The 24,824-nt window shown below is 39.9% G+C and overlaps 1 protein-coding gene across 4 annotated transcripts in view; it reads right to left on the reverse strand.

The window, feature by feature from the left end:
- The window catches only part of MEIS1 (Meis homeobox 1), a 138,059-nt gene that overhangs the window by 107,606 nt on the left and 5,629 nt on the right, over positions 1 to 24,824 (reverse strand). For all 4 annotated transcript variants that reach the window (XM_081264459.1, XM_081264458.1, XM_081264461.1 and 1 more), the window contains exons 5-7: positions 24,095 to 24,145; positions 22,533 to 22,679; positions 861 to 972 (exon numbers count right to left, since the gene is read on the reverse strand). In XM_081264459.1, the coding sequence (XP_081120585.1) occupies positions 861 to 972; positions 22,533 to 22,679; positions 24,095 to 24,145 (310 nt within the window). The remainder of the gene's footprint in view (positions 1 to 860; positions 973 to 22,532; positions 22,680 to 24,094; positions 24,146 to 24,824) is intronic.

Raw genomic sequence — 24,824 nt, forward strand, 5'->3', positions numbered from 1 at the left:
CATGATCACAAAACCAGATTTTAAAGTATGTACCTACTGTGGGCCCACAGTCAACTCCATGAAAGCAGACTTTCTATATTCAGTCAAAAAATTCTCTTTTAAACTTTAATTGCATTAATTAAACACAAAATCCACTGTAGGAGTGTCTCATCAAAAGCAATATTGAGTTGTGGGGATACTCATTCAGCTTTTCTTGAAGACTGACTTGATGTTTAAACCTCGCTCCCTGCCACTTAAGTCAAGCATGCACATCCCGGGAGACCCACATGCACACACGTGTGTGTATGTTCATGGCACAACACAAGCCGATATCTTTCCATGTCTTCCTTGTTCACTTAATCTGGCTTTGCAATGAAGTCACACACTTCAGTTAATATAAGGAAAAGCAGAAAGATGGCCTCAACCCAAGGGAGAGGAAAGCCCAGCGTGGGTTGCCCAACGCCTTCTAAGCAACTGAAGACATTGTTAACTTGGGATCCTAATGGGTGTTTCTTCATGATTCCTTGGAAAAAACCTCTAAGGGCAAGTGATAATAATACTTTCTATTTGTATGGCAGGGCATTAGCGCCATACTGTTTATGCATATTTGAACTTCCAATCTACTTCTCAAGTCTTGCCCTCGGTCAATTCACTGACCCTGTTTCATAGAGGTGGCCAGGTGACAGGCAATAGGCAACTGGGATGGCACAGAAGAAGAAAAGGGCAAGGGAATTACGTAGGATGAGCTGATTTTCACATTCTACGGGATTTGTGTTCTAGGAGGAACTAACTGTACAGAGAGTAACTAACTAGACATTTCTGATTTTTCAACCCTTGAAAATAAAACAAGTATCAAAAGAGAATGAGAACACCTCCCCTACCTTGCTCACTGCTGTTATCCCCACTGTGTGACGTGTGGCCCCCGCTGGATGGGCCTGGGGTTCCTCCTGAGCGGGTAGACGCCGTATCATCATGATCTCTGTTCCAAGAGGGCTGTGGGGGCACAAATCAGAAATCCAGATAAGAGCTGCGTGTTAACACTTGTTGGGTATGATCCCGTCGCATGGTGACTCCATGAAGGGAGGCCAGCATAGACAGCACGCTAGCTTCCCATCCCCCTTCAAGACCGGTCCAGCTCAGAGCTGGATGGCACCTTCACAATTTGCCAATTTCTGCTTCCAAGCTAAAATAAAATCCACAAATAGCTATTCTGTAAGTAACTGCAAGCCTTATTACCAAGGAAAACAAAAACGTATCAGGCAAAGGAGGAGGAAAATGCTGTTGCTTGATTCTGACTCTATTCTTCACATCAAACAAACCCCCTGACCCAACAGCCTGTTACTCTGGAAATGCAAAACGAGAGTAGTGGTCTCTACTGATGTGGCTCACGGGGGCCTCTGATACTAGAAGACAAACATGGTAGAGCTTTTAAGATCTCACAATTAGGCCTGGGTCCATAATAGCTAGTAGGTGTCAGCTGTTTGCCGGATGGTACATGGCAAATGGACCAGGCACAGGGACAAAAAAGAAATGAGAATAACAATAGATTCACATGGACTGTGTACACTCAGCCCCATGCCGAGCCGTCTTGTACTATTGAACGGAAAACAGATGTTGCTTCTTATCACTGGGTGCATTTGAAAGTAACATTCAGATAGGAAAAACTGGCTGTAAATTAAATTCTTGGGGAAAACAATCATGGCGATACTTCTCCCAAATCTCTCTTTATCACCAGAAAAGACTTTAATTAGCTTTTAGTGCGAGCTTTCAAAAACAGCCTCATGAGTCACTCACTGGTCATCCCGCACAGTAGGAATGATGCAGAAGAGAAAGCTGGTTCTTGGCTAGGGAGTGGTATTTGTCTTCAAGATTATTCATGGAAAAGCAGGATGATCTCGTGTGCAAAATATGTATACATCATTTCAGTCATATGAGGCCATGGTTCATGATTGTGGGGTAGTAAAGTTTACTGACCCTTCCGACATTTTTAATATGCCTAGAAATATCAAAGCACTCTTTGCTTATTTCTTGAAAAGTATTTTCCCATCCCGGAGAAAATAAGAAGGGCTAAGGAGATCAAAATGTTTCAGACACCCAGAGAGAAGAAAAATGAAGATTCCATCCAAGGGGCTTGTTGCATAGCAATCAAAGGGGAGATTCACTGCTCCTGAAGTAGGTGCTTAACTGTCTCCTATTCCATAACCTTGGCCAGAAGACTAATGCTGCCCCCAGAACGATATAAAGTCACAGAAGGAAACACCAGTTGTATGTTTGGCTCACCCATTACATATATTCTCAAAAGCAGTGCTAACTGATCTGCTGATTCTGTGCTAGAGAGATACGGGAACTGTGAAAGAAGGGCTTTTTGCATATACACATTTTTCAGCATACCAGAAGAATGCTGTAAGACGTAATCTGGAACACATGCTCAGAATGCAAACAGTTAATGCATAAATTTTCAGTTTGTACAAGTGCAGCTCTAAAAGGGGGACTTGTTTATTCAGAGCTCTGCAGAAAGAATGGTACAGCACCCAGGGGACAGACAATGCCAGGCACAAAACCCCGGTGCCTCGACATGTAAAAGGATGTTTTTCTATGTGCTACAAATCCCACTTGAAAATATAATTAGAAGGAGAAAATGGCAAACTATTGCATTAACTGTAATTGAACAAAAGACCGGCAAGGCATGTGGGAGGCTGCAGGAGCCCGTGGGAGTTTCAGGATGCATGAGATCCTGCGAGTGACATCTCCTGGGCACTCTCATTTTATTTATGTTGTCCCTCACTACTATTGTTGACTGGTGATCTGACTTGTAATTAATAGAAAAGCTAGTGATAACAAGCTAAAATACAGAGCAACAGACTAACCTCATCAGGACCACGTTTGTTAATCTGATTAAGACTAGGACTCCAAAAAGGTGACTTAGAACCAGAGAATGATTCCATGTTATACAGGAAACTGTCCTCCTTTATGCTACAACAGACCTGATATATTCACTATCTTTTAATGAGCTCCACTGATTTATTCAGCTCTGCTCCGCTCCCTCCCCCACTTTTCTACTGTGCAGGATGTAGATTAATTCAATGCTTAATTGTTTAGTAAATTCAATTTTCCACATTCTATTCTGCATAGCTTTAGCTAAGGTTCTTAAATCTTCAGCGGTGAGCCCTGAGCCCAGTGTTTGTGATCTGTGCCTACCTTTTTTCATCACCATTTTTCTTCATCCACCACTTAATTCACCATGAAAAGATTTTCCTTGCTGGAAATTCTGATTCCGCTATGATCTGTGAGGCATTCCGATTCATTGCATTTTCATTGTGTTGGGTCTTAGATGCTGGGCTCCTCTTTTCTCACAGCTATTGCCACATTATACAGGCATTCATGCAAGAAATGTTGGATTCCACCTCAGTTTATCCAAAATGTTGTGCAACCTATATGTTTAAATTTGTGTGTTCATCAAAGGTAGGAGCCAAAATTCTCCACCTAATATTCTTCTCACAGCCTCACTCCTCTGGAAGGCCTGTGAATACTGAATGCACTTCTCTGAAATGAAATCTAACTTTTGTGGTCCTTTCTTGAATTACCATTTTGTATGTTAGCATTTCAAGAATGGTGGAGTCATCTGAAATTCAGCATTAGAAGGAATCCACAAGGTTACCAAAACAGAACAAGAATTATGCTTAGTTCAGTTCATTAAGCATGATTAAAGTCCAAGTATCAGAAATAGCTCATGAACTCTTGGAATATAAATATGTAAGAAAGCCCTAATCAGAAAGAATTCCCCCCAAATCCATCTACCAGAGAATCTCAGTTACAACAACATATCTCTGGGTCTACATGTGGTTACACCAAACAACATCATTATTTTTAAAATAAAATATGTGCATATGATTATGTACATTTATCTGTGAAGTTGTGAGTTGCTTGGGGCCACTTATAAAGTAGGGCTGACAGAATAAAATCAACGATGCATTACATTAGATGTATAGCAAACCTTAGTCATGGTTCTAAATTAAGTCCTAAACACACTTTTTTCTTCAATGCATATCATTTCAGAATGAGCAATGGATATGTCCTCCCCTATTGGAAATTCATAGAGATAAGAAATCTTAACCTGAAGTCCAGGGACCTCCTATGGAAGATTCTGGGGGAGGGGTCTTGTTTTAACAACAGTTGGGTTTACGTATATCCTGGAATATTTTCCCCTGGGGGACAGTATCTGTAATTTCTCATTAGATTCACAAAAGAGTATGTGATTCTATAAAAGTTTGAAAATCACAGCTCTAGAAGATGGTCACGGGGCTAGATGCAAAAACCATAACTGAAAGGCCTCAAAAATCTTTGAGTCTACACTCTAACTGGGCATTGATAGCCAATGTGCTCAAGATGGCATTTCAATTCAAAAATAAAGACAGCTAGCTAAAAGCCTTAGTCCATCAGAACACTCCTGTTGGCTGAGATATAGATATAGATATATATCACATAGAATAAAAGCCAATTTTAATTTTTGCTTATGTTTTTTTTCTAATCCTTTTGATTCCAAAAGACAGCCATCATCATATTTGAAGCAAACTCTGAGTCTCCCTACCTCTTCTCTCTTTGATAGCTTGAACACTCCAAAATTATTATTATTCTTTAATGCATGGCATTTTTTACTTAGAAGGCAATTGAATGATATCTGGTAGTTTGGCAGAAGTAATGACCTCCTCTGATTGCAGGCTCCTGTATTCTTTCCTGGATAGTGCAATGCATGGTTCAAGTTCAGATGGCAATAATACTTACAAAACTAAATGGAATTATTATTGGTTACTGTACCACCAGTATTTCAACGACTAAACTACACCTTCAAAAATGACCCTGAGTCCCTAAACAAAAGTATCCACTGGTGACTATTTTTTCATCTATGCCTTACATACGTTAGGTCCTCTTATCACCTTCCATATTTTCCTGGGACAATTTCTTTCACTACCATGCCACCAAACTTATGCCTATAAATTTTCTGGTTTTTAGATTTTTTTTTTAGCTACCTGCTAAACTACCTCCATGCAAAGATATTTGCCTCATTCAACAAGTCTAAGGTTAAACTCTTTGTGACTGCACCAAATTTCCTACTCATTCTTTTTTATCCTCCATCCTAACAGGTATCAGACCATCCATCCATGGTATAACCTGAGAACCATCTGTGATATCTCTCTCTCTCTCCCCCCCGCCTCATCCAATCAGTCGTCACATCTTGTCCATTTTTACTCTGAAATCATGTTCAAATGAATCTCTTATTTTCCATCTTAGTGATTAATGATCTTGTTCAAGCCCTCATCTCTCCATAGTTTGAAATAAGTTCAATTCTTCCAGAGTATAAACTCCATGAGGACAGGGATGGCATCCATTTGACTCATCATTGCATCTTTTTTTTTTTTTTAAGAAAGAGTGAGAGAGAGGGAGAGAGAGAGAGAATTTTAATGTTTATTTATTTATTTATTTATTTAGTATTTGGCGGACACAACATCTTTGTCTGTATGTGGTGCTGAGGATCGAACCCGGGCCGCACGCATGCCAGGCGAGCGCGCTACCGCTTGAGCCACATCCCCAGCCCTCATCATTGCATCTTGAGCTTCAAGCACAATGCTTGACTGTGACCAGTCAGGAAATGTGTATTGAATGAATGCATTGTTCCTGACTATCTACAGATAAAATTAGAGGTCCTTCCCCTAGTATATTAAGCCCTTCCTAATCTTCCACAGGGACATTCCTCTCTTTGTTCCTTGAGCTCCAATGACACCCAACCACATGGGATTTCTGGAAGACATTCTGTTGCCTACCACTCTAGACCCATGTTCCCCTCTGCCTGGACTATCCTGCCCAAACCTGCTTGACCTTGGGCACTGAAGACCTCCATCTTGCTATTTGAGGCACAGTCCACCTCCCTCCCTCAACAAGCCTTCCTGATACACATGCATGGTCCCCAGGATGAGTGAGCATCTGCTTCCCTGAGCACTCAGACCACCCCATGCACATGACTGTCATTTCACTCTGCCTTGTGATAACTTGTTGTGACCATCTACAGTTCTACATTCTGAATGTTTTGAACTATATCTTATTCATCCTTAAGATATTCCATTCTAGGAAAATGTCTGTATAGAGTAGATACAAATGTGTTTGAATAAATGAGTAGATTAAGCAATATATAGGGTATTTCTGGGTTAAAGTGTGATCTCCTATATTAGACAGGGTAAAACATCTAAAAAAAACTTGTACAATTTAAAAACACCTCACATACTTGCATTCACACACTCAAATATATAAATATACAGTATTACCTAGTTGCAGCATAACACAGGGAAAAAAAAGAGGAAATAAAATGTAAAACTAGACAGATCCATGTCTAAAAGCTGGCTATGGCGCACTTACCATGGTCTTAGACAAGGCACAATCTTTCTAAACCCTAATGGTCCAAAATATAAAAGGGGGATACAAAAATACTGCCCTGCAGACATAACATATGTAAATTGCCAAGCATGCAGCAAGCACTAAATAAAAGGCAGTCACTATTGTTCTCAGTGTAATGGCATGGATTGACCCAGCCGACCCTGGAACATCTACATACAGGTGTGTTCAGCTTGTGTGCATCTGGGAAGAAGGGTGAACCCGTGCGGGCTCCATGCACAGCTTGCTAGGTCTTGAGCTGCCTCCCAGCTGCTGTGTGCTCAGGGAACGCAAACTGATCTCATTTTCACCTCGGAATAACATGATTTTACAGGTGGTTCGCTCCTCCCCACCCCATCAAGTTTAATTTGATATCTAATATTTATAAATCACTTTACAGTATACAAAGCACTTTGATGCACCCTCTCAGCTGATCATTCATCACATCAGGATGATGCCAGAATCATTTTTTAAACCAAAAATAAATAGTTAAAAACAACAACAAAAAAAAACAATTTAAAAAAAAGCCAACACGTCTACCCTACTGTTCCCATTCAAAAAGGTGGATAAATACCACTGGTGTGGTGTACTCCTATAAGCCTAGCGATTTGGGAGACTAAGGCAGAAGGATTAAAAGTTCGAGGCCAACCTCAGCAACTTAGCAAGATCCTGTCTCAAATTTTACAAAGTTTAAAAAAAAGAGCTGAGAATGTAGCTCCATGGTAAATTGCCTCTGGGTTCAATCCCCAGAACCAAAAAAAAATAAAATAAAGAACAAAGGTAAATAATTGAACCCAGCAATCTTGACTTTGAAGAGGTCAGATAACGGCTATGAAGAAATTAATGAAATGATTACAGTGTTCCCAAGTGTAAAGACAGGCTGCACCCACCAATAGCCAGATTTCTCCTTGGGGATGTCTGTTTCCTCTCTCAAATCACTGGGGTCTCTTTAGTAAATGATCTCTAGTGGCCTGAAGGAGCTGGAACATCTCCAGAAGGGAGCAATTCAGTCCCTTCTGATCAAGGGAGTCACCAAGCCACCTGGGAATGCACCAATGTGCATTCCTTTTCCACATCTGCAAGTGTCCATATGCACATACACACATGCATACTGCACTGGCCCATGTAGCAGAGCAGATAGGGTCACTGGATGGCACCATCCCACACTGTCAGAAGAGCCACATTGAGTTAGCCCCGCCCCTTAAACTTTTTACCCCTATCTAAACAGGGTCTCTCATAATGCTTGAAGGCTTGTAGTTTCAGTCAACATGATTCTCTATATACCCATCCCCCAATCAATGATGCTATCCAAAGAAAGGGACCAAGAAAGATCCATACACAGAGAAATTGTGGTGAGAAACAGATACATATTTACCTGTGTGTACTGGTAACTGGGGAAGGAGGAATGCTGACTTTTTTTTTTTATGTATGAGCATTTAAGGTCTGATATGCTGACACTCCTATTGATATTCCTAGAGGCTTCCATTTGCATCTGCTTGATAACCAGAACATACCATATAATCACTCAACCCACTCAACCACTGTTTAATGAGCACCTACAATTTGCTAGAGCCCTGTGCACATCTTGCTCTTATGAAAACATACTCCCTTAAAGGTACATGGACTCAACTTCAAATTCTGGTAATTCAGGGGGAAAAATAAGTATAAAATTCTTTCTTGGGGCTTAAAAACAATGCTTGGAAATCACTAAGCGAAATTCACTTAACCATAAGTTCAGATAGTGTGCTTTGCTTTGTCTTTTTTTTTAAACACAGTAAAACTGCCCTCTTCCCTTTTAAGCTTTTAGATGGCTTGAAATGCCAGCAGCACTCATGAATTAATACTGCAGTATGCACACATGCTGTGCACTCATGGACCATATTAACATGTTCAGGGGACAGGGCAGGATGTGAAACTGTGTTTTTAGAGAAACCTTTCCTCACTCACACAAGATCCTGCTGAAAGATGATAAAGTATGGAGAGGCAATTGATGGTGCAGGGACAAATCTGGTAGGTGCCCAAGGCACTCCCTGATGGTGACCTACACTCCCCTTCCACAGAGAGTGAGGCTTTTTAAAAGGTTGCTGTGTTTGCACACTGGATCCCACTTTCTCCGGAAACCCTCCTCCTTTCCTTCTCTCTCTCTCTCTCTCCTCCCCCACCCCCTTACCTTTGCCAAGTCTGTAGGCTTGCCAGGGTTCTTATTGAGCCCCTTTTTAAATGCTAGAATAAAATGTGCTTATTACACTACTTAATAGAGGCCTGAAGGGTAATTTTGATGACTCAGGGCAGATGGTAAATTAGCGGTAAGACAATGGAAATCCAGCATCCCCTCTCAGGATCTGTGGCTCTCACCAACACACCACACTTCCTCTTCTCACAGTTGCAGCCCTACCATATTTGCCACCGCGGATTTTTCATCTAGATGTGCATCTTGGTGGTTAGCCAATCATTCCTTAGGAATGGCGCTCACTCCATCACTGTGAGCTGATACCCTTACCCTCAGCATAAGGTGTCTAATTCAGCATCAAGTGAGGTAGACTTCTAGCACCTTAATAGCTAAGCAATTCTGGTGCATTGCTTTTATACACACACACACACACACACACACTCCTTATATATATATTTATATGCACATTTGCACACTTATATGCATGTTTACATATATATTCATATATGATATATATTATATATATAATATATGTCGTGTATATATATTATATATTATCATATAGATGATAGATAATATGATAATAGAGGGAGGTGGTTTGTGGAAACAGAGACAGCATCTGTTAAATTGAGTTTTATATTTCCCAGTTCTCACGTACCACAAATAAAACCTACAAAAATGATAATTTTTCAAACATTGAATCCTCTATTTCTGTGTAATGAGGCATGGAGAGAGGAGGAAAAGAATTTTTGTGCTTTTTTGCCTTTGGTGAAAATTCTCCAAGGAGTAATTTCATCTTTAAATGAAAAGTTTTCTATCAGGTGATTGTACAAGCTCTAGGAATCACTGAAGCCTGGGTTCAGACATGGAGGGATGCGCACAGGCCGGTGGGCACACACACACTGAACGCACACCTGTCCATCATGCGCAGGAGTCAGAAGGCAAAAGAAGTTGGGAAAAATGAATTTAAATGCTTTAATCACATCACAATGGAATTTAAAGCTGCTTGGCCACTACATATATATTTTTAAATGCACTAGCCCTTAAATATTCTGTTTACTGCCCTGAAAATACCCATGTTTCATTTCCCTCTCAATAGTTGGAGGTAGCTGCTGTGGCAGACAGAGAGGGCATAACCAAGGAGGCTCAGACTCAATATTCAGGGTCACTTGTGCAGTGCTTCTTAAAACCCTCTTTCGCCACAGCCTGATATTGTTTAGTCTCAATTCTGACACTCTCAGGACTTTATTAATCCATGTAATTGAATTCATCCATCCAAGAAATTTAAAATGAACTGATAAGACTAAGCAAAAGTTCATCAATGTAAAACAACACCCAAAATATTTCAAAAGCTTTCCTGATGGAATTCATTCAGCACTGACACATTCGGACCAATTTTCCTGCTTTGAGAATCAATGCTAACACCATCCCATGATCACTCCCCTGTGGTCTAAGAAAAGAACATAGATTTATGCACGGGTAGAGTCGCACAAATTACAAGAGAAAAGAAAAAAAATACAACTAAAGGGCAATTGACAAGTACTGAAAATCAGTTTTACCAAAATCTCAAAACTGGCAAGTATTAAAGAGTAGATGAGTAAAGTGCACTGAATGTTCAAATTCCTCTAAGTAGTTTGTTGTGGAGAGCAAGCTCATGAAGAGAAGAGAAGATAAAGCCTGATTACACTAAGTATCTTAGTAAAAGCATTTATGTTTGAATAATCTTTCCTTTTAGGAGCCAGCCATAGTGCTGGGTACCTACAATCCCAGATACTCAGGAGGCCAAGAAAGGAGGATCACTTGAGCCCAGGAGTTCCAGACCAGCTTTAGGCAACATAGTGAGACCCCCATCTCAGATTGCATCCATCATCATCATCACCATTCATCATGTTTCCTCTTTTCTTTGCCATTTTTATTATGGATGGCATGCTATTAATAAAAATAAATTCCTATGCTTAATGATTTTAACAATGCTATGTGCTTTTCTCCTGAGATCATATCTGTGAACTGTACTTCACAGAGTTAAATGTTAAAAAAAAAAAAACCTAATCCAACTGGCACCACGATATTTCCAAATATTTATAGCTAAATATTTCAAACCATACTCTTTATCTGCTGAGAGCTTTCTGCTGAATTTTAGTTGTCTTCTATCATTTCTACTTAGTGGAGGGGGAAGAATCAATAAATTATATGGCAATATACCTGGTATATATAAAAATCCCTTTTCTAAGATTGTTTGCTTCTCAATGTTTTATTTTAAATATGTAACTTAGTATCAGTGCTGGTTCTGCAAACAAATTAAGATAAAATAAACTCAAAAGTGTCTTATATAAAACAACTTTAAACCACAAACTTTCTAGGCAAGCATCCTCACTAAAAGAACATCCAGTTAAGCAGAAAACATTGTATCCTTAGCATGAGTAGATAATAAGACCCTGTAAGCATCTAGACCTCTGCATGAAGCATGCACACTTAGAATTGTGGAAAATGCACTTAGCACAAGGTCCCTCACATATCTGTCCTTTGAATTTTACTTTTAGAGTGAATTTGCAGTAGTGCTATCTCAGAAAGATATCTGAGGATATAGTCTCCTTTTCTACTACAATGAATTCAGAATAACAGTAACCTCTCATAATAAGGATTATAAAGACATTTTCCTTGAAACTTTATAATTATAAAATGCTTTATTAAACAGCTCTATAAATGCTCTTCATATAGTACCTAATCCTTCCTCCTCAAATCCAATCCAAGCTGATGAAGGATGGTCAGAGCACAAGTAAGAAGACAGAATGTTACTTAGTAAAGTGCTCTTCAGGAGTAGGGGATACTCAATGTAGTGGATAACATTATCACCACTTTACAGATTATAAAACTGAGGCCGATCAAGATAAAGTGACTTACCCTCTCACAGCAAAGCCTAGATTTAAACATGAGTGCCCTAACTCTATATTGTATTTCCCTGGGACACTGCCAGCCTGAAAGGGTGTGTAACTAACAGTCACAATCAGCACATTTGATTGTTCTTTCTCAGTTGTTTCTGAAGTTTTTTTATTTTCTACTTCTAAACTCTTAAATCAGAAAAATGCACAGTTTTGATGTGAGAAGGAATCTTAGCCAAGATGAAGTCTCGTTTTGTTCTACTACCTTATGGCATTTTATTTTGAATTTTAAGAATCAAGGAAATTTTCATTTGCCATTGATTTCCACTAATAATAATTAGAAATAGAATGTTTTCCAATTTCCCTGTAGATTTTAGAAGCACTTCTGGATTTTTACATTTTCAATCAAATTTTACTTTTTACCTCCGTCTGCTATTCCTCAAAGATTTCTGAATTTTTTCATTCTCTGACAGCATTACATTGGGAGGTGGGGAGAAATTATTCTCCTTCTTGCATGATTTATCTTGGATAAGATCATCAGAGAGGCCTTTCTCCAAGCATCCTGAAATTTAACTTGGGGTCCTGATGCTTGGAATAGCCAGGTTCTCTATATTCCAAGGTGCTTAACTGGGAGCTCAATCAGAACAACCATGAATTCCAGAAGCAGGATGCTGAGTGACACTGCCCACTTTTTAAGAAATTCCAGTCAATCAAAATGCCATTCTTTAACCATACCAGGCTATTATTCTGGAGGCTACTCATGCTGTTGGAGCAGTTATGGAGTATTTGGAATATTAGAACACTACAAGTACAGAGAAGCACCATAATTGATTTGTCAATGTTTTATTCTCCTCTTTTTCAATTGGCATGTTCTTTACATGCCCTCAATAAATATTAAACACTCAAACAACTCACTATTAGGGTTGCAAGCAAACCTTTCGAATGTCGAACAGTAGAGTGAAGAACAATGTACCTAATTGAAATGGCAGGGTAATTTGAAAAAATAAAATTGAGTTGCTGCAAATTCCAAATTCCAGAATAAAAATGTTTATGTTCACTCAAACACAGACTGCTCCTGGATTTGAATAATTATTAGAATAAAAAATACTTGCACACCAACAACATACTTGATATGAACAGAATAAGCATAGTCAATGCCTCTATTATCTTGTGAAGGAAGCATGGGACACAATGAGTATAATAGTTTTCTGGGTAATTTTGTCACTGAACACAGCTTGCAAAATCCAAAAAAATGGTAAAATGATAGGCCAAGACACAAAACCATAACCAGTATTAGAAACTTCATGAACAACATTCCTCAAAAAATCCCAGTATATGATAGGGGACAGAGAATGCAAATTGAAAGAAAAGAAGGAGTTAAATGATCCTGCTACTCAATATCTTTCGTATTCTTAACCATATGAATTCAAATTCAAAATCTAAAATTCCTGATCCTCTTTGTTAGAAGCTACAACCAGGAAACTATGACCATTAAAATGGCCACAAGCATTTGCATCTGGAACTATGAAGAATAAACATATAATGGTTCTATGAGAGATGATAGCTGTAAATGGAGGGTAATTTTTATTATCTGTACCACTGCTGGCAGAGAGATGCCTTTCCCATCTCACAAAGAAAAATTCCATATGGTTGGTAGAGTTGTGGCATCATTTGCATAAATAATGCACATGACAGAATGTAAATAAATAATACATTTATCTGAACTGTCCAAGAGTGAAGGGCAGGGAGGCTACTCTTATTGAATGAGCAATTCCAAATAAAAATAGTGTTCAATGCCTTGTTAGCATAAAACGTTTACCCTAAAATATTCATCAGTAAGGGTTTAAAAACAATTCCAGATCTCATGGCAACTTTCTAGTAAATGTTCCAACTGGAGCCCAAATGCCCAATTTAATTTCACTGCTGAACTTTCTGTTCAGCTTATAGCAGTGTAGCTAATAGCATCTCACCTTTTTGCTATTTTGGATTTTCTAAGTTGTTGGTTTTTATGATCAATGAAATAACTAGATTTGAAGTGTCACATATGAATTTTTGCCCCATGAAACTAACAGTCTATTCTTTTTTCTTCTTCAGAGAGAACTTGAATATTACAGTCAGTAGAAAGGAAGGCTACAAGTTTAAAAAATCCCAAAGAGTTCACCTGCCTTAGTTAGTGTGCTCAAACTTTACACTGTAAAAGTTGTTGGTCTACCTCTCAGAAGGGTCTCCCTTTTGAAGCCCTGTAGACAAACACTCCATTTCATGTAAATAGTATAAGTATGCTTTAGAATCTCAGACATTGTACACCATTGAGTTTGAAATTAAGTTTTCAAATCACTAAGGCAAGACTCTCTGGATAACATAAAACACTACAGGTCACAGTTAATTATAGCTTGTCTATCAAATTAAGTTAATGTTGGAGAACACATCCAAATAGTTATGGGGATATTAAGAAAAGTTTTATTGTCAAAGACATCTTATTCTTTTAGTTTCTAATATTTTTGAAAGAAGAGAAGTAAGCCTTTTACAAGTTGAAATGACACAAGAAAATTCTGGGTTTACATTCATTGTCCTTGTGACTGCTATGTCACTATCATTAAAAACTTCATTTTCCAGAGTTTCCTAATAGTCATAAACACACCTCCATCGAGAGATTTTTTATGGGACACAACATGAATGCAAATTCATCATAAAATGCTAATCATGGAGATCTGGGACCAAATATGGATGATCAATTAAAAATACAGTCACTGAAAACAAACATGTAGGTCTTAAGACTAAGAACACAAAGGGGCTGATAGGAATCTTTATACCAAGTTTTCACAGCCCGAGGGAAGGCAAAGGAGAACAGTTTTCAATGTTTCACCTAATTGTAAGCACAGTTTGGGAATATTTGATGACTTTGGTCTCTACTCACTTCTGTTCTAAAGTAACAATTCATCTCAGGAAAATAAACCTGCATCTGAGTAGCAACCCACAGAGAGCTCTGGAAGGGAAATGAAAGTGAGCAAACTCATTCAAGTTCAAATCCCAGGCATAGGAGGTTTACGCAACAGTGTGAAAAAAGTGATCAGGAAAAGAACTATAGTTCTGCCTTTCTATATAATAATCAACAACCCACATGCTCACCAATAATGAATAATAAACATGTCACCATGTTGTAAAGCATAAGAAAAAAATCTATAGAAAAAGGAATTCATGAACAGCAACATTGAATTCTAAGTGAGTTTATGTGGTCAGGTACTGATGCTAAAATAATATGTCATATGCTCATATTATAATAATTTTAATATCATTGGGAATGTTTTTGACTTACTATCTTCTAAATGAATCAAAATCAAGTTTAAATTCATTATAAAACAACTTTGTAGTACGCCAAAATGCAAAAAAAGGAGTTCAACTATAAAATTTTGCTTCTATTATTCAACTAATAGAAAGTTCTGGTCACTTTTGAAAGTTTTACTTAGTAAACCTATTAATTGTAACAGCATGTCCTTCAGGTGGAGGAATCTTTCACGTAAGTTTTTAAAGAACCATTACATTGCATACTTGAGATTCTATAGCTCTTAAATATAAATCCTATTAATTGTACATGAAATCATGACGTGTCAAGGGAAGAACCAATTGTATAAATGTATTTTTGAGAATTATAAGTAATGTAAAATTTATTTTCACACTTATTTATCCTCCATTAGTTTAGCCATATGCAGTGATATGCATATGTCCATGAATATGTATATCAGAGTGAAGCCACAGCACCATCATTTCATAGCTTAAGAAGAGGCAATGACTTAGCTCTGGTTATAATTTGCATTTGACCACATCTACTCCTGACACCAATAAACAACAGGTGTATAATTCAATAAACATAGAAATAAGCGTTTCTCACCAGAGCATAAACTCTTTAGGGTATGTTTTAGTCAATTTTAGTAGTGATTCTGATCCAAGAAGTCAAGAAATACAAAATAACTGCAAAAGATTTGCACTCTCATATTTTCCTTTAACAAGGACATATTTTCTAGATTAAGAAATGCTACTTGGCAAAAGAATATTCAGAGAGAGTCTAGGAAAGTGTTGCCAATTGCTTTAATTTTGTGCACTTGAATGCATCAAATTGATTGAAATTGGACTCTGTGACAAATATTTAAATGAATACATTCTTACTTATTTCACATAGTATCCCTTCTACCATTTATTAAAATGTCAAATTTGTAAGTGTGAGAAATCCAGTAATTGCCTAATATAGGTGTATTTCCTAGAGAGGCTGTTTAAAACTCCATAAAGCTTTCCCAAATTCCATAATCCTGAAATCATGGCATATTAAATTAAGGATAAGGTGAAGATGTTCTTTTATTTTTTTACACTACATAGACATAGCCAAATGCTTGAATGTCTCCAAAATGATTATTAAACATACAAGATCTATTCACAACTGTTAAAGCCAGTGAAGTATCCAAACTTTTACAGGATCCCCAAAGTCAAATTTTTGAATTATTATCAAAAGGTAAATTGCATCCTTTGTGTTTTAGACTTTTCTTTTTAAAACAGTGCTAGGAATTGAACCCAGGGCCTCACACATACTAGGCAAGTGCTCCACCACTGGGCTGAACACCCAGCCCCTAGACCTTAACTTTTAAAACAGGTATTATATCTTGATGTTTCCTGCTGAGTCAGAACAGCAAATGCCACGTGATTTACAGCAGTGTTCTTTTACTTGGGACTTAGAAAACCTTTAACCTTTGCACAACTTTCAGAGAGTATCACATGCATTCTAGTTTTGTATATTTATAAAATAATACTTTCCCATAATTTTGACCTAATTTTTAAATATCCACTTTTTGTAGTCAGAAAAAAATGGCAAACATTTCCACTTCAATTACAACATAAATTCAAGCACTACTTCAATACAAATATGACAGATATCATAATCCAAAAAAGGCCATGTAAAATGCTACCGTTGCAAACATTTAAGACTGTGTAACAAAAATGACTGAGAACCATATCAGTTTACTATCCTTCCACAATTTCTCTGACAGTGGAGTCAAATAATGTTGAATTATAGACCTTCTTACAGGAAGTCTTATTTTATGTTCATTTTTTGAACATTTCCCTGCTAGGCCCTATAGGAATTTGGCTGAATGCCGACTTTTCTTTAAAAGTGTCTGTCTACATACTTGTGCAGTGTTTGATGATTGAATGATCATTTATTAAAACGTTTAGGGTTGGGGATGAAGCTCAGTGGCAGAGCATTTGCCTACCATGAGTTAGGTCCTGGGTTCAATCCCTAGCATTGCAAACAAAACAAAACAAAACAAAACAAACACTTCAGGATTTCACATTTGTTTGACATATTGATGTTTTATAAGAAAATATTGTTGTTGCAATGGAAAACATAACATTACCAATATGAAAATATGTCATTTGAATTCATGTTGACAATATTTTCATTCACAGCAAGTGTCTTAATCTAATTTGTTATGTATCTTCACAATTTCTCCAACTTCACCTGAGAGGGGAGGCAAGCTAGCTTTGTAACAGTGCTAAAACTTTAGCCTATCTCCTTGGCCTTAATAAATATGTTTCTACTATAGAACCACAAATAGTCTTTGTTCTCTAAGAGTATGGAGTTCTAGTGCATAATTTTCCTTCAGTCACCAGCAACAGCTGTGTTTTAAATCTTTCAGACTATGACAAACATTTTAAAATTTAAACACATGAGTGTTTGAAAACATAATGATTTAAAATTTGTTTATTTTCAAAGTTAGGCAATTATAGCATGATATATCAGTTGCTTTTTTGAAAGCAGAATCCACAATTTAATCCTTTTTTCGGTCCTCTTCCTCTGCTATTTATGCTTTTCTATATTTTCTAATACAAGCCCTTAAGTTAGGACCAATAGTTATAACACACACAACTACCTGATGTACTTCTGAATGGTGAGCAATGGAGTCATTCCTGCGAGAGAAGAATTGCTATTTGAGTGACCTATTGCCACAGAGCTAGTTAAATCACTGAACAATAGTTACTGTTATGGGCTTTACTTTTTACAAAGTAGTATTAGTATCATTACTTTCCATTAACCATGGAACTTGCACAGGGGACTTCCACTGAAAGAGAGGAAGGAGAGAGAGAAGGAGAAGAGGCAGAGGGTGGGAAAGATATATATATATATATATATATATATATATATATATATAGAGAGAGAGAGAGAGAGAGAGAGAGAGAGAGAGAGAGAGAAGCAAAAGAAAGAAAAGAAAGAAAGAAAGAAGAAATGACAAAAAGTAAATAGTTTTTTTAGTATTAGATTTAGACCTGGCAAGCTTCACAGTATAATTGATCTCAACTATCCACACAGACCCTATACTTTTTTCCTTGTTGTTTTTCTAGAATGTTTTTTAAATGCCTCTATTAAGAATCAATATATCCCTACTCTGAAATTGACACATAAATACACATTAAAAGCCAAACAGAAAGTAACGATAAAAAAACACACCTGGTAAACAACTAACTTTTAATTCAAAGGATACCAAGCAATAAAGGGTCTAGAGTGAACATCCCAATTAGCCAGTGTAGTGACAAGCAGTCAACACCTTATTATTTAATCATTAAAGAGAATCTTGCCATAATTTTCCTTTGACATATTTCAGAAAAGGAATTAAGAAGACACCACACGACCCACAACAGCAATCAATAGTAAAGTTAGATGATACTAAGACCCTATCACTTGCAAGGCTTGTGTACTGAGAGGTTTTAGGATTAAGTCATTAAGCCAGACCCTATGAAGCATTTACAATTTAAATAAGATCTATCCCAAAGTAAGCATTTAGAAACAAACTATCTGACAAAGGAACCATTTGCTGGCCTCCTGCTGTTTGGGTCCAATTTTTAAATTTTTTTAAAATTTTTTATTGGATGAAAATTAATTGCAGACATTTCTAACATTAGTAAATATCCACTGGTCCCATCTATTATTGTTATCTTTTTGTTGTTGTTGTTTCTTAAAGCAGCATATTCAATCCACGAAGGTCATTAGATTATTCCTCTCCTTACTATCCTTCCCTTACCATGAAATCCCCCTAGGATGACTCTCCATACCACTTTGGAGCCAGGGGACATTTTCAATCAACTCCTACTTCAATTTTAGGAATTATAACCCAAAGTATGCTTTAGAAACAACATTCCGAACTTCAGAAATAAAACAATCGCCACCAAAGTTCCCAGGCCCTCATGGGAACCAAAGCGACTTGGCCTAGGTCGGCCCTAGATCCCCCAGGCCTGGAGCTCTCCAGCCAGGCTGCACAATACTAGCGGCTGCCCCCACCTCACTCCAAAAAGCCTGCCTACACTTGGCATTTAACCTGTCTGGCTAGCCTAGCCTTCTGGTTTCATCTCCACGAACCACATTACGTCTCCCCAGACGTCAAAGACAAAACTGGATTAACATGCAACAGGGCTCCCAGAGCAGGCCCAACCCTGGACAAGGAGCTGTTAAATGCAGATTCAGACGAGGACCCCCAGGAGAGCTACTGTTGAATAAAAACTGTAATCCAAAGGGACCATTTATCTGCTTCCCGTTCCTTATGGGGAGAACCGAGGCCGCTGCTGATACCAAACACAGGTCCAGCTAATCTCGGCCCAGAGGAGGCGTGGCCACCCCAGAGGAGACCTTGCCCCCCACCACCCAGATACTTGGCTTCTCCACTCTCTTCCTACCTGTTCTTGGAGTTAAAAAAAAAAAAAAAATGCTTAGATTCAAGGATTGATGAGCAACAGACAACTCTGGGAAGGAAAGCGAGGGCTCCTTCCAGGAGTGCGGGCCAAAGTCTAACATCTGGGGTGCCAGGCTCTTCTTCGCCTAACCCTTTTGATGTCCTCAATTCGCCTAACCCTTTTGATGTCCTCAATTCCACGATCCTCCACCAGTCATGCGCCCCGCTTTTCTCCTTCCCTGACGCCAACCTCACCAAACCCTCGCCTCTCCAGGGCAAGGTGATCTCCCTCTGGGTCCGCTCCGGGGTGCCAGCCCGGCCCTCCACCCACACCGAAACTGTCAAGTCCCAGACTCTGCTAGCTGCCCCAGACCCTGGCTTTGGGGGAGTTTTAGTGCCGAGCCCGGAGCGCGGCGGTCGGGAGAGGGCGCCCAGGAGGCCCGCGGCTGCAGAAGGTGGCTCAGCGGTGGGACCTCCCGGCGGCTTCCAAGACTTGGGGAGGGGGAGACAGCGGGGTGGGGGTGGGGGAAACTGGATTACAACTTCTACTGGGGTCTTAATCTGATAAAAGAAAAGAAAAAGAAAAAGACCCAAAGACCCAAACCAACAACACTACATCGCCAAGTGGATTTCCTCCGACTTAGCCCTCCGGGAAACCCGCTGGTATCAAAGTCCTGGATCCCAGATCCCGGAGCGGTTGGCAGCCTTCGCGCCCTCCGAAGGGGAAAAGAAAAAAATAAAATAAAATAAACCATGCCGAGAGCAGGCCCTAGAGACAGAGGGGTTAATGAGTTAAGGAGGCCCAGTGCTCGCACCACACCCGAAGCGTCCAGTGCAGGAGCGCACCCCGCTGCCAGGCTCAAACTGGCTGAGCCACATTCGCAGACAGGTGAAGAGGCCATCTGTTCGGATCTGGGCCCTAGAGTATCTTACTAGGTGTTCAATTCCCCTGGGGACGGGAACCAGGCTCCAGTCCGGAGAACTGGCGCCCAAAGGCTGCCCTGATGCTTGGACCTTCACTCCCCAGCTCGGAGAGGGAAGCCCACCCGCATCCGAGGCACAGTACCTCTAGCGCCCTGCACTCTGCGCTTGCCCTCTCCAAACCCAGTCCAGACACACTCGATCCTCGCTTCTAGGAACCGGACAATAGACAGAAGGATTTGCTGCTTTCCGCACAACTGAGATCTGGGGTGAGCCCCCAGGGGTTACACTAGAGAGCCCACGCGCACAGGCCAACAGCGCCACGAGCCCAGCCAAAGCTGCGAAGCCCACTCTTAAACCACAGGGACTGGATGTACAAATCTTATTTTATCGATAGGAGAGAAGAACAAAACGCAAATTTTCACCCAATGCAATTATGCATCAATCTTTGCATATCTCAAATTAACTGGGTAAGGAAAGTTTAGGAAAGGAGTAGAGGGACAACTCAAAGATGTTATATCAGTTTTGTATCTCTTCCCCCCAAAACCCCATAACTTTGGTTCTTTATCTTAGACTTTAATAAAATAATGATTCCTTGAGAAAATGGGGTATAAATCTTCATTTTGGAGGCAATTAAAGTGTTGATTTCATTCATGCCCCTAAGCAATTCTTGTAATTTGCTCAAATAGCTTTATGTACCCAGCACTCCGGAGCTTTTAGAATCCCATTTTCTAGTTAGGCTTGTTGGATTACAATTTTTATTCAACACAGCTACTCGAGGGTTCCTCAGCAGAATCTGCATTTAACAGCTCCAGGGCAGAGGGTTGAGCTAAGGGTGAGGCCCAGGAACCCCCAGGGTCAAGGCTGAGATGCCTGAAGTTTTCCCACCTCAGCAGGGCTATGCCAGGATCGTTCTGTGCACCCGTCTACACTGCTCAAAGTTTCTAACTTGCCCAGTAGTAAGGAGGATCCAGTGTGTTGGTGTTTTAAAGCTCTGCTCTGCCGCACCCCTTATGGGCAAAAGGAAGAATTCAGTCTCGGATGTGGGGCTTCCCAGAGAAAGTCAAGCTGGACATTTATTACTAAGAAGAAGATTTTGAGAGAAGAAAACCTTAAGATGATACCAAGAAAAAGGTGCCAGGTTAGAACTATTCAAGACAGCGGCTGGCCAACAGTGATCACTGCAGAACTTGCAAAGGAAAACTGTTGGAGTAGCTGGCCTTTGGCTTAACAAAGACAAGCAGATATCTTCCCCCCAAAAGGGATTCACATGGCAAATCCCAAAGAGAAACAACTCTGGGCCTTCACTGATATGGGGGTGGGGAGTGGGGTGCAGAGAAGGCTGCAATCCAAATCTCTAGACTCCTTACAACAATTCTCAGCAGAGCGGTCCTGGGCCCTGTTTCTTCTCACTCACTCCTCACATTTTCACTTTCGTTGAATTTTTGCAACTCATTTGACCCAATCCAGAGACACGGTGGCAGAAGAGAGAGAAACTGGGAGCAAACAGTAGTGTCAGGGTGACGGAGGGAGAGAAATATCGCCTCCCCCCCCCAGCAACTCCAAATGAAAGTAGTCCCCACTTAGCAATACCGAGCCAGAAAGGCCTGGAGGGAGGACGCCAGAGGAGGGGGTACAGCAAGCAAAGAATCTTAGTACACAGCAAAGACAGAGCAAGAGCCCCCACCCTCCACACCAAGGGAGCCACCAGGGTGTCCCTGATGCTGACACTTCCAAAAGCTGCCAACCCAGAGGGCCCAGAGCACGTACCAGCTGGAGGATGAGTGGAAAGGAGGAGGAGAAAAGTCCATATTTATCTGTTTTTCTAACCTCGGCCTGGTCTTATTTTTTTCTATTAAGTACAATAAAATGGGCGAGCTTGCAGCGAACACCGCACAAAGCAATGTTCAGTGAGGTCTAGAAGCGTTCGGCCGAGGAAAACTGACAAGACAGGCTAATGAACCGTACAGACAGGGAGAAAATAGCCAGCATTTGCTAGATTTCAAACCCTGGCCGTCTCTCTTAGACCACCTATCTTGGATTTATTCCTAATAAAATAAGAAATAAGCAGACCCTACACTTTTCTTTTCTTCAAGATAGAAGGGGGAAAATGCTCATGAACAAAGCCCTACAATCAGAGGCGGTCACTGGCAGTTAACACTCCCATTATTATAGAGGGTAAATAAAATAAAGACAAAAATTAAAAGCGACAAGAAACAGGTCAAGTTTGCAGCCAAAGCTTTTACAAGCTCATCTCTCCAGGTCGAATCCCAGAGCCAGCCTTAATGAAGCAATAATAGCCACATTATTCAAAAATTTTCATTTCGATGGAAATGTATCTAAAAGGGACTTAATCATATGCAAATAATAAAAGGAGGTGGTAGTGACCCAGCAAGCAATATGCATACAAATTTTTTTTTTCCATGGATGTTGAAATTGAAAAGCGCATACCTGGTCGGTTAGATTTGCTGATCTTGTTATATCTTCACTGTCTGATTTTGATCCTCCTTCTCTATCGTCTATCACCAAATCGATAGGCATTTTCCCTTTCAAACAGCTAATATACCGGTGGCAGAAATTGTCACATAATTCGTGTACCTACATTATGACAGAAATAAAAAAAATGGAAATATAATCAGGAGTGCATAAATGACATTGACAAGTGCAATCCACCCCCCTTGTGAGATCCAAACTTCCAAATAGGGGAAACATAGGGCAATTGTCCTCCAGAGACCCCCAGACGCATCCAGAATTAGGAATAACTTTCTTTTCTTGCAAAATAGAGATATCCCAGAAAATTGACAGTGACAAGATGATTCACAGGCTACAACATATTCAACACCCGTGTTAAATTCATCTGCTCCTGGGGCTGTGGCCATTAGAGAGGTGACCTGCGTGGGTGACATTTAAGGTAAACTATTTAATTTCACCCAGTTACTTTACCATAAATTCTTTCCCAAAGTGTCTAAGGAAAAAATGTGAGTGAGTGTGTGTGTGTGTGTTTTCAAAGGATCTGTGCTGTACTGACATAGGATATATGCCTGACAACTAAAGTCCCTATAATATTTATAATAATTAGAGTAACCATCCATAAGGAGCATCTCTTAGGGTATTTCCTTTTAAAGGAGAAGGAAATCAAGCTGCCGATACTCATGATATTTTTTTAAAAACACAGTCATAAAAATGTATCAAATTGATTTTTAAAAAAAAGAAAGGAAGGAAAGAATGACTCAAAATAGTTAGGTGTAAGTGAAGCGGACCCTTACAGGCCCCAGGCACAACTGACAAGCAAAAATTCACAAGAAACCCCAGCGTGCTTGCAATTTAATGTTAGTTTGAATTACAATGCATTAAGTTTTTATTGCTGAGATTTATAGAACAGCTAGCAAAATCATGTTATCCCACACCCTTTCTTGAGTGCGAAGGTGGGGTGTATGCATGATTCGCAGATTCAAGAAATTGACACAACTATCAACCCTGCTTTGTCTCTGCAAAAGGTTTAATGTGCCTCCCCCACCACCTCCTCCAGACTCCTTGCCCACACCTCCTCCTCCCCCTCCGCCTCTTCTGTGCCTGACCTGCTGCTGCTCTCAAACTGTCTTCCAGAAACTCAGTAAAACTAAACAAAACTTTTCCCTCCTCAGAGGTAGCAAAGAAGAGGAGGAAGAGGAAGAGGAAAGACCACAGAGATATTAACCGGAGGAGCAAACTCAGAACAGCATTCTATCCATCAATTGGGATGCAAAGAATAGCAACTATTTAACAAAAAGCCAGCTAGGTATTAAGAATGAACACAAGGCTAAGGCATTTGTGATCCCGGTTTTAGTGGTCGAAATTGTAATTAAACTGCGAAGAGAAATGGACACTGAGATTGGCCTTGACACTAATTACCAGAAAGAAAGACATTTATGCAAATGTCTCAGAAAGCCTGAACTTCAGCCATTTTCAACCCTGCCATTGGTGTATTTGGGGGTGAGAGGGAAGTAAAGGGGAAAGAGGCTAGAGATGATTACCTTCTCTAATTCCAACAGATGAAACCTTAATACTTGTATGGCTTGAATCATCTGCAAAGATACAAAAAGAATGAGCACCTCATTCCTGGTTTGCAGAAAATTGGCTGTCACAGCTCTAGCATCTCCACCCCCACCACCCCCCAGTAAACAGAGTTATTTTGATTTATGGCAATAACACTAAAACTTAATAGCAACGACTGGGTACCATCTAGAGGTTTATATTTCTTAAGGAGAAAAAAAGTTAAAACAACAACAAAGAGTCTAAGTGGGGATCATAAACACTCTCTTCCCCTTGCAGCTCTCTCCCCTTTCTGTCCCACTGGCCCCACCCCAACTCCAAAGGGCTCCTGCCCTGGGCTAGATGTTTCCTTGGAAGGAGTGAATGAAAAATATTCCAAATTGCTCCCCAAATCGTAGCTTTTCACATTGCAAACTTTCTGCTACCTTCTGTACACCTCTTGGGCAAACTGGTGGTTTGGGGGGCTTTTGCTCCGGTCGCTGCCCTCGTGACAAGACTTTGAGGGCTGGGAAGTCCGCAAAGTTTAAGTACACACGCTGACAGGCCCGGAGATAAATCCCCGCGCTGATTAGAGTTGCACAGCCGTGCTGTCATAAAAAACAAAAGCTGGTGTTTCCCTGAGCCGGCTAGCCCAGGCCCTCTCGAGATGAATTTATTTCCCCCGGACCTTGTCCCCAACCACTTATTCGTGGACGGAAAACGTTTGCAGCC

The sequence above is a fragment of the Spermophilus citellus genome, assembly GCF_964194105.1.
Source record: "Spermophilus citellus genome assembly, chromosome: 13".
Classification (NCBI taxonomy): Eukaryota; Metazoa; Chordata; class Mammalia; order Rodentia; family Sciuridae; genus Spermophilus; species Spermophilus citellus.